The following is a 10,000-nucleotide window of genomic DNA, read 5'->3' as shown; positions in this document are numbered from 1 at the left end:
TCTGTCAGCGAATCGTGCCTGGAGTTCGGTCCGGGTTACTCTCATGTGATCCTGAGACCCTGACTATGTGCCCAAGGTTCCCACGACCCCTTTTAGGGATCAGGTGGTGAACCTGCAAGCGCTGCCCCATGAGGAGGCAGACCCAGCCTTGGCATTACTGTGTCCGACGCATCTATTTGGATCTCACGCAGAGCCTTAGAAGCTCTGAGCAGCTCTTTGTCTGCTTTGGTGGACAGCAGAAAGGAAGCGCTGTCTCCAAACAGAGGATCGCCCACTGGGTCATTGATTCCATCGCAATGGCATATCAGGCTCAGGATGTACCACCTCCTGCAGGGTTACGAGCCCACTCCACCAGGAGTGTGTTGGCCTCCTGGGCCCTGGCCAGTGGCACCTCTTTGGCAGACATCTGCAGAGCAGCGGGCTGGGCAACACCCAACACCTTTGCGAGGTTCTACAATCTCCGGGTTGAGCTGGTCTCGTCCCGTGTATTGGCAGGCACGAGCAGGTAAGTTCCGGGACAACTGGCCGGGTGTACTGCTTGCGCATAGCGCCTTTCCCCTCCCTTGAGGTGAAGACGTGTGCTCTTGACTCCCAGTCATGTTCACAGACTGTGATCCCTGGATGACTTTCCTCCTTAGCCCTCTGGCAGTTGAATTTGCAGAGAAACTCGCTGACCAGCACAGTACGTGCGCTAATGAGCCCCTGTACTGAGGTAGGTGCTCCACATGTGCTGGTTCCCCGAAGGCGACCCCATCTGATATCTTCTGCAAAATAATTTCCCTTTCGGTAAACTGCATCTTCCTTGGTCGCCATGCTCTGTAGAAACTCCTCCCCCTTGGGTAGGACCTACCATGGGACCTCTCCACATGACATACTTCTGACAAGACTCGGTAAGACCATGTGACGTATTCCACTCAAAATACCCCCCCCCCTTTTTGGGGTGGGGTGTGGCCTCCGTGGTGTCTTCCCCTTGGGAGGGACACCCCCCGATGCAGACACTTATGGCTCCCAGTCAGTTAACAAATTCCACTCTTTTTGGGGAGAAAAGAGAGGGAAAGAGGCCTCGGCTGAGCTAGCCTGTCCCTATAGTTGGGCAGTCGACTTGTTCCTGATGGACCGTTTGACGCTCATAAGAGCGTTGGGGGAGGTTACGTGATGGCCTGGTGCGCTGGCTACGAGGCACACAGCAGTCTGCCCATCACACACCGCCAGTTCTCGTAACACAGTTCAGCTAGTTGTGGCATTTTGTATAGGGGCCCCTAGTGTCACTACATCGACACAACGTCGAGTGAGTGACAGATAGGGAATGTCCTTGTTACTTTCGTAACCTCCATTCCCTGATAGAGGGAACGAGACGTTGTGTCCCTCTTGCCACAACACTGAACTACCCGCTGAAATGGCCGGGACCTGGTCTCGGCTCTTCAGCACAAAACCTGAATGAGTGGTTGCATACCAGCTCCTTTTATACCCGTATGTCCGGGGGAGTGGCATGCAAATTCCACTCGCCAATTCTCATTGGCCTTTTTTAAAAAAAAACAGAGGTGTTTGAGGCTCCCAAGAGTGACCCCTAGTGTCACTACATCAACACAATATCTCGTTCCCTCTATCAGGGAATGGAGGTTATGAAAGTAACCAGGACGTTCCATAATCGAGGGGCGTTCACTACAAACACACTCTCATCTTTAGTTTTGCATCTGGATGTTGGAACAGCCAACAGTTCACAGCAAGAAGATCTAAGAGGTTGAGCAGTTTTATGAGGTTTTAAAAGTTCTGCTAAATAATCTGCCGCTAACTCATTTAATGCCTTACATGTAATTAATAAAATATTAAAATCAACCCTAAAATGAATTGATAACCAATGTAAAGAAGCTAAAACTATGATTAAAAGAGATGTTCGTGTCAGAAGTCTTGCTGCAGCATTTTGCTCTGATTGTAGTCGTGATAAAGTGTGTTGATTTATAGTTGAAAACAGGATTTACAATAATCAAGATGAGACGAAATAAATGCATGAATAAGCTTCCCTGTATCACTGAAAAAGATTAGCAAACTAATCCTAACCTTGGAAATGTTCCTGAACTGATGAAAACAAGACGGAACGAACTCCCTGACGTGATATTCAAAATGTAAACTTGTATCAAAATAGACGTCCAAGTTTCTCACCATCTGCTGATTATTTGGGAGCACTTGATTAAGTGCTGACTCAATCTGACTGATAATAAATTCCTCTGTTTTATCAGTATTTAACTGAAGAAAATGATATGCCATCCAATATTTATATCTGTATACACGCCTGAAGAACATTTAAACTAGTCAAATACAACTGCAGGTCATCTGCATGGTAATGGAAATTACTGTTGTGTTTTCACATCACAGAACCAAAAGATAATGCATATAATGAAAACAATATTAGCCCTAACATGGATCATTTTTTTGGACATTTTATGCCTTTATTTGACAGTGAAGAGAGACAGTAGGGGAATGACATGCAGCAAATGGTCTGGCCAGCCAGGAATTGAACCAGGGACTTGCTGCTCATGGCATTTGCGCCCATGTGGTATGCGCCCTAACCACTCCGCTATGGGGTCGCCCACATGGATCATTTTTAAAGAGGAGCACATCTCATCTCCATCAGATACTACAAATTTCCTATTTGAGACAAGTTATGTCATAAAAGTGCACAGTACAGTATAGGCTAGTCAGCAGTAAATCAATCCTACACGTACATTTTTTTAATTTTTGTAACATTATCGATACATAATTCATAGAATGGTATAGTGTTCAGATATCTCTTTGACTGGGATTCTGTGATTTTATTTGTCCGTCGTTATTCAATTATTCAAACAAATTGTCAAAATGCATCAATTTACATAGAATATTTCATTTAGTATTTTACATTAATGACACTTTAAAAAATAAATAAAATAAAAATTATATTAGATGTATTTTATACAATCTGCAAAAATCAGATGACAGCTGGGATGCGTTTGCCCCAGGGGGCTTGATGATGGCTTCTTTTCGGGGCCTGGGTATCTCAGCGAGTATTGACGCTGACTATCACCCTTGGAGTCACGAGTTCGAATCCAGGGCGTGCTGAGTGACTCCAGCCAGGTCTCCTAAGCAACCAAATTGGCCCGGTTGCTAGGGAGGGTAGAGTCACATGGGGTAACCTCCTTGTGGTCATGATTAGTGGTTCTCGCTCTCAATGGGGTGCGTGGTAAGTTGTGCGTGGATCGTGGAGAGTAGCATGAGCCTCCACATGCTGTGAGTCTCCGCGGTGTCATGCACAACGAGTCACGTGATAAGATGCGCGGATTGACGGTCTCAGAAGCGGAGGCAACTGAGACTTGTCCTCCGTCACCCGGATTGAGGTGAGTAACCGCGCCACCACGAGGACCTACTAAGTCGTGGGAATTGGGCATTCCGAATTGGGAGAAAAGGGGAGAAATTTTATTTTTTAAAAAGATGATGGCCTCTTTTCATAATTTTAATTTTGAGGTATAACAACTAAACGAGCAAATGTTTCCATGTATTTCCCCTAATAATATGTCGGATGATGCATTATGATCCTGTACATGCTAAACTCATCTCTAAATATGTCACAACTGAACTGTAAAAGCACACGGTTCTTTTTCTTTATTTTTTAGCTGTGTTTCCCAAACACAAACGCTCGAGGATGCATGTTAAATGAGTGTCGCTGTACGTCAATATAAAGTACTGAAATGTGACACTGTAACTTCATTATATTTGTGCATAACTTTAGATTTCACTGGGAAATGCTTACATAGATTTTCATAAATACTCAACCTAAATAACAACAATGCATTTATTTTAAATTATATAATTATACATTATCATTATAATGAGAAAAGATGTTGTTTTATGACACTGAGTGGAAAAAATAATAAGTACGTGGCAGCATTGCGTCACCAGAGATGTCTAGTTGTAAATCAAGATTCATCAGTAGTTTAAACACATTAATTAATGTCAGTTGAGTTAATAAAGCGTGTCTTTGTGTCTTCACCAGATCAAATATAAAGCGGGACAGAAGCTGCTGTCATCCAGTATTTACTCTCAACTGCCTCAAACACCACAGACAGAGTTTGCTGCCAAAATCACTGAACTACAGAGTGATGTACAACACACACATTTACTATATATCAATATATGTCAACATCAGCTGAATTATCCATTAACAAGCATCTCTATGCAGTCTGACTCTGTGTATATATATGTGCTGTTATTTTTGACAGAATAAATACAAAGAGGAAGTGAAGAAGAGCATCTCTAGTTCTGTGTATTCTCAACTGCCCGAGACGACCGAGACTCAGTTCGCCAGAACCGTGACTGACCTACAGAGCGACGTGAGTTTAAGAGAATATTCCACTATAATTCATTCAGTTAAAAACACATCTGTCCTGTCATAAATGCTGCTGAAGATACTTTGAAACACTTTGTACACTACTTTAACCCTAGATTTCTTTTTATTTTTATTTTTTTGGATTTTTCCCCTTTTTCTCCCAATTTGGAATGCCCAATTCCCAATGCGCTCTAAGTCCTCGTGGTTGCATAGTGATTCGCCTCAATCCGGGTGGCGGAGGACGAATCCCAGTTGCCTCCGTGTCTGAGACTGTCAATCTGCGCATCTTATCACGTGGCTTGTTGAGCACGTTGCCACGGAGACATAGTGCGTGTGGAGGCTTCACGCCATCCACCGTGGCAACCACACACAACTCACCACACGCCCCACCGAGAACGAACCACATTATAGCGACCACGAGGAGGTTACCCCATGTGACTCTACCCTCCCTAGCAACCGGGCCAATTTGGTTGCTTAGGAGACCTGGCTGGAGTCACTCAGCACGCCCTGGGATTCGAACTAGCGAACTCCAGGGGTGGTAGCCCTGAGCTACCCAGGCCCCCACTTTAACCCTAGATTAATGTCTTATTTAATTCTGGGTTAAAGGAATTTTCCAGTAATCTCACTCGACAGCATTTGTGCCATAATGTTGATTACCACAAAAATGAATTTCGACTCATCACTCCTTAAAAAAAACAGTGAGACACTTACAATGGAAGTCAGTGGGGTCAATTTTTGGAGGGCTTAAAAACAGAAATGTGAAGTTTATAATTTTATAAAAGCACTTACATTAATTCTTCTGTTAAACTTGTGGATTATTTTAAGGTTTAAAAGGTTGTTTATATCATCATTTTAGAGGATACAGTGTTACATCGTCATGGCAACGAAGTTGTTAAATTGTCTCTAACTTTAACAGATGCGGTTAGTAAGTGATTTTATCACAGTAAAATCATGGTAAAATGTCCAGCTTTGATGGTGAACACATGAACTGTAGTGATTAAATGAGGAATTACAAATGTAAAGAGGGAAATCTGTAAACATGTCTCACCTACAGTAAAGTGTGAGGGTTATTGATCAATAATGTTGTTTGAGATGATAAATGAGAAATCTTTTATTGAAATCAAGTTTTTACCGCTGGTGTTGCTGGATTCCACTTGATGTTGATTTAATGAAGTTGAATCACCTTGTGATAGATCTACTCTTCCAGAATCTCATTTAAAACACGTGTCAAGTTCATAGAAATGTAATCTTTGTGTCCATGTTGGCTTCACAAATTTTGAAAAATATTTATGACATTTTGTACAAAAAAATGTGATAAAAAAATAATAAGTCAAGAATATCAAGACGTTGTCTCAAGGTTACTCCATTTGACCTGAACAAAATGTGCCCTTTTTTTGTTTTATGTAACAATATCAGACATTTTATATAAAAAGAACTTCACACACGGTTACACACTCTGTTTTATGCATTTATTTATTTATTTATTTTATTATTTATTTTTATTTATTTATTTATTTTTGCTACCTGCTTGTTGGTTACATGACATGACTTTGGTAGACAAAAGTGTTTTTGTTTTGATTTACTTATTTATTTATTTTTTAGAAGAAAAAAGAAAAAACACTTAAATATTATTCCAAACTGCTTATGTGAACTTTTCTTATTTCTTTTGATCTTTTTTCATGTCTCCAGACAGTTACACCACTGTGTGAATTGCATTTATTATATGTTTTTTTAATAACTTGTTAGATCCGCACAGAAAATGCACTCGGTGCATTACGTCGATGACCCATGATCAGTGTGAAACATGGAGGAAGATATCTCAGGATTAATTAACCCCGGGTTAAAAATGACGTATGTGAATAATTTCTGTGAAAAGCTGTAAAGAAAGTGTGTGATGTTTGTGTGATTTTTCAGAGTAAATATAAAGAGGCGTGTGTGAAGGACGTGTCGAGCGCTCTGTACACACTGCTGCCAGAAACACGGGACACACAACATGCTAAAGATGTGTCACACATGCTGAGTGAGGTACACACACACTGATGTTCACATGACCTGAGTGACATCAGCATCAGTTCTGTGTGTGAATGAGCATGTGATGTGATTTCAGAGAAAATACAAACAAGACGCACAGAAAGAGATCTCCCACAGTCTGTACTCACTGATGCCTGAGACTGCCGAAACTCAACACGCCAAACACGTCTCTGAACATCTGAGCCAGGTCTGTGTGTGTGACTGTATGTGTGTGTGTGTGTGTGTGTGACTGTATGTGTGTGTGTGAGACTGTATATGTGTGTGTGTGAGACTGTGTGTGTGTGTGTGTGTGTGTGTGTGTGTGTGAGACTGTATGTGTGTGTGTGAGACTGTATATGTGTGTGTGTGTGTGACTGTGTGTGTGTGTGTGAGACTGTATATATATGTGTGTGTGTGTGTGTGTGTGTGTGTGTGTGACTGTGTGTGTGTGTGTGAGACTGTGTGTGTGTGTGTGTGTGTGTGTGTGACTGTATATGTGTGTGTGTGTGTGTGTGTGTGACTGTATGTGTGTGTGTGTGTGACTGTATGTGTGTGTGTGTCTGTGTGTGTGACTGTGTGTGTGTGTGTGTGTGTGAGTGTGAGACTGTATATGTGTGTGTGTGTGTGTGACTGTATGTGAGTGTGTCCGTGTGTGTGACTGTGTGTGTGTGTGTCTGTGTGAGTGTGTGTGTGTGTGTGTGTCTGTGTGAGTGTGTGTGTGTGTATCTGTGTCTGTGTGTGTGTGTCTGTGTGTGTGACTGTATATGTGTGTGTGTGTCTGTGAGTGTGTGTGTGTGTCTGTGAGTGTGTGTGTGTGTGTGTATCTGTGTGTGTGTGTGTGTGTGTCTGTGTGTGTGACTGTATGTGTGTGTGTGGGTCTGTGTGTCTATGTGAGTGTGTGTGTGTGTATCTGTGTCTGTGTGTGTGTGTGTCTGTATGTATGTTGACTGATGTTTCAACTGTTTCTTCTCAGAATAAATACAAGCAGCACAATTCCAGCTGCATTTACTCACAGCTGCCGCAGACGCAGGAAATACAGTTTGCCAAGCAGATGGCCGAACTTCAGAGTGACGTACGTCTGTGTGTGTTCATACAGAGATTTCTGTCAAGAAATGTGATTTTTCTCTTCTGATACTCTGTTGTGTTTGTAGAATAATTACAGGAGAGAGACTCAAGCGGAGCTGCCCAACTGTCTGTACTCTCAACTACCAGAAACAATCCAAACACACTTTGTGAAAGAATTGACGCCACTCATCAGCGAGGTCATTGCGTTTGTGTTTGCCATTCATGCCGTTTCATAATCATCAAATCTTGAGGTGGTTTTGACTCATTTTACAAGCTACTGCTGAAAGATCTCAAATGTCAGAACAAAATCAGTTTGATTGTTAATATAATGTAACACACATATCTGTCTCTTTAGTTTAGTTGTGTTCATGACGTGCATTGTGGTTTTACAGTGACCTGAGCTTTAATGAACGGCATGAATATTAATCATATGTAAATTATGTTTGACTGTAGAATAAATATAAAGAGGAAGGAAAGAAGCAGCTGAAGGACTGTCTGTATGCACACCTGCCGCAAACCACAGAAACACAACACGCCAAAGAGCTGACACAACTCTACAGTCAGGTACACACACGTGATTCTTTATATCTGAATCTGAATGAGCTTTATTGCCAAATATGCTTACACACACAAGGAATTTGTTTTGTTGACAGGAGCTTCCAGTGTACAACAACACAAAAACAGCAACAAGACTTTTAAAAAATAATTAAATTGAATAAAATATAGATAAATATTTAAAAGAAAAAAGTATATATAGAATACACAATAGACAATATATATATATATATATATACACACACACATATGTAGTGCAAATCTAAATACAAATCTGTTATGTAGAGTGCAAATGTTTTTTTGGGGGTTTTTTTCTCAGAGGAATGTAATGGCAGAAGAGGTTGGATGTGTTGGATAGATAGGGGCAGTGGTGGCTCAGCGGTTAAGGCTCTGGATTACTGATCAGAAGGTTGGGGGTTCAAGCCCCAGCACTGCCAAGATACCACTGTTGGGCCCTTGAGCAAGGCCCTTGACCCTATCTGCTCCAGGGGTGCTGTATCATGGCTGACCCTGCACTCTGACCCCAGCCTAGCTGGGATATGTGAAAAAAAAGAATTTCACTGTATATGTGCAAATGTATAATGTGTGATAAATAAAGAAAATTATTATTATTATTATAATTATTAATTATTAATAATTATTAATTATTATTAATATAAGAAAGACTAAACTGTGTATTGCACATAATTATTGCTCAATGGGGCAATTTAACTGTTCATGAGATGGATAGCCTGAGGGAAAAAACTGTTCCTGTGCCTGACGGTTCTGCTGCTCAGAGCTCTGAAGCGTCGGCCAGAAGGCAACAGTTCAAAAAGGTAGTGGGCAGGGTGAGTGGGGTCCAGAGTGATTTTTCCAGCCTTTTTCCTCACTCTGAAAGTGTATAGTTCTTGAAGGAGGGGCAGGGGGCAACCAATAATCCTCTCAGTAGTCTGAACTGTCCTTTGTATTCTTCTGATGTCTGATTTCGTAGCTGAACCAAACCAGACAGTTATTGAAGTGCAGAGGACAGACTCAATGACTGCTGAGTAGAACTGTATCAGCAGCACCTGTGGCAGGTTACATTTTCTCAGCTGGCGAAGGAAGTACAACCTCTGCTGGGCCTTTTTCACAATGGAGTCAATGTGGGTCTCCCACTTCAGGTCCTGAGAGATGGTAGTGCCCAGGAACCTGAATGACTCCACTGCTGCCACAGTGCTGTTTAGAATGGTGAGGGGGGTCAGTGTTGGGGGGTTCCTCCTAAAGTCCACAATGATCTCCACCGTTTTGAGCGTGTTCAGCTCAAGGTTGTTTTGACTGCACCAGACAGCCAGCTGTTCAACCTCCCTTCTGTATGCAGACCCATCGTCATCTCGGATGAGGCCGATGACAGTGGTGTAATCTGCAAACTTCAGGAGCTTGACAGAGGGGTCCTTGGCGATGCAGTCACTGGTGTAGAGGGAGAAGGGTAGTGGGGGGGCACCAGTGATGATTGTACAGGTGCTGGAAGTGAGTTTCCCCTGTCTCACAAGCTGCTGCCTGTCCGTCAGAAAGCTGGTAATCCACTGACAGATAGACATGGGAACAGAGAGTTGGTGTAATTTATTCTGGAGTATAGCTGGAATGATGGTGTTGAAAGCTGAACTGAAGTCCACAAAAAGGATCCTTGCATATGTTCCTGGTCTGTCCAGATGTTGCAGGATATGATGCAATCCCATGTTGACTGCATCATCCACAGACCTGTTTGCTCGATAAGCAAATTGAAGGGGATCTAGAAAGGGTCCAGTGATGTTCTTCAGGTGGGCCAACACCAGTCTCTCAAATGATTTCATGACCACAGACGTCAGGGCGACAGGTCTGTAGTCATTAAGTCCTGTGATTTTTGGTTTCTTTGGGACAGGAATAATGATTGAGCATTTGAAGCAGCATGGGACTTCACACTTTGCCGGTGATCTGTTGAAGATCTGTGTGAAGATGGGGGCCAGCTGGTTAGCACAGGATCGAAGACACGCTGGTGAAACGCCATCTGGGCCTGAA

General features: G+C 42.5%; 1 protein-coding gene across 9 annotated transcripts in view; it reads left to right on the top strand.

Annotated features, from left to right (window-relative positions):
• LOC127434174 (nebulette-like) overlaps positions 1 to 10,000 on the top strand; it is a 58,291-nt gene that overhangs the window by 23,714 nt on the left and 24,577 nt on the right. For 8 of the 9 annotated variants that reach the window (XM_051686717.1, XM_051686716.1, XM_051686715.1 and 5 more), the window contains 7 exons: positions 4,025 to 4,132; positions 4,251 to 4,361; positions 6,272 to 6,382; positions 6,465 to 6,575; positions 7,341 to 7,439; positions 7,519 to 7,629; positions 7,886 to 7,996. In XM_051686717.1, coding sequence (XP_051542677.1) covers positions 4,025 to 4,132; positions 4,251 to 4,361; positions 6,272 to 6,382; positions 6,465 to 6,575; positions 7,341 to 7,439; positions 7,519 to 7,629; positions 7,886 to 7,996 — 762 coding nt within the window. The remainder of the gene's footprint in view (positions 1 to 4,024; positions 4,133 to 4,250; positions 4,362 to 6,271; positions 6,383 to 6,464; positions 6,576 to 7,340; positions 7,440 to 7,518; positions 7,630 to 7,885; positions 7,997 to 10,000) is intronic. The other variant, XM_051686721.1, reaches the window with a different exon arrangement.

The sequence above is a fragment of the Myxocyprinus asiaticus genome, chromosome 44, assembly GCF_019703515.2.
Source record: "Myxocyprinus asiaticus isolate MX2 ecotype Aquarium Trade chromosome 44, UBuf_Myxa_2, whole genome shotgun sequence".
In the NCBI taxonomy this organism is placed as follows: domain Eukaryota; kingdom Metazoa; phylum Chordata; class Actinopteri; order Cypriniformes; family Catostomidae; genus Myxocyprinus; species Myxocyprinus asiaticus.
The sequence above is the reverse complement of the archived record's forward strand: the minus strand, read 5'-3'. Positions and strand labels throughout refer to the sequence as shown.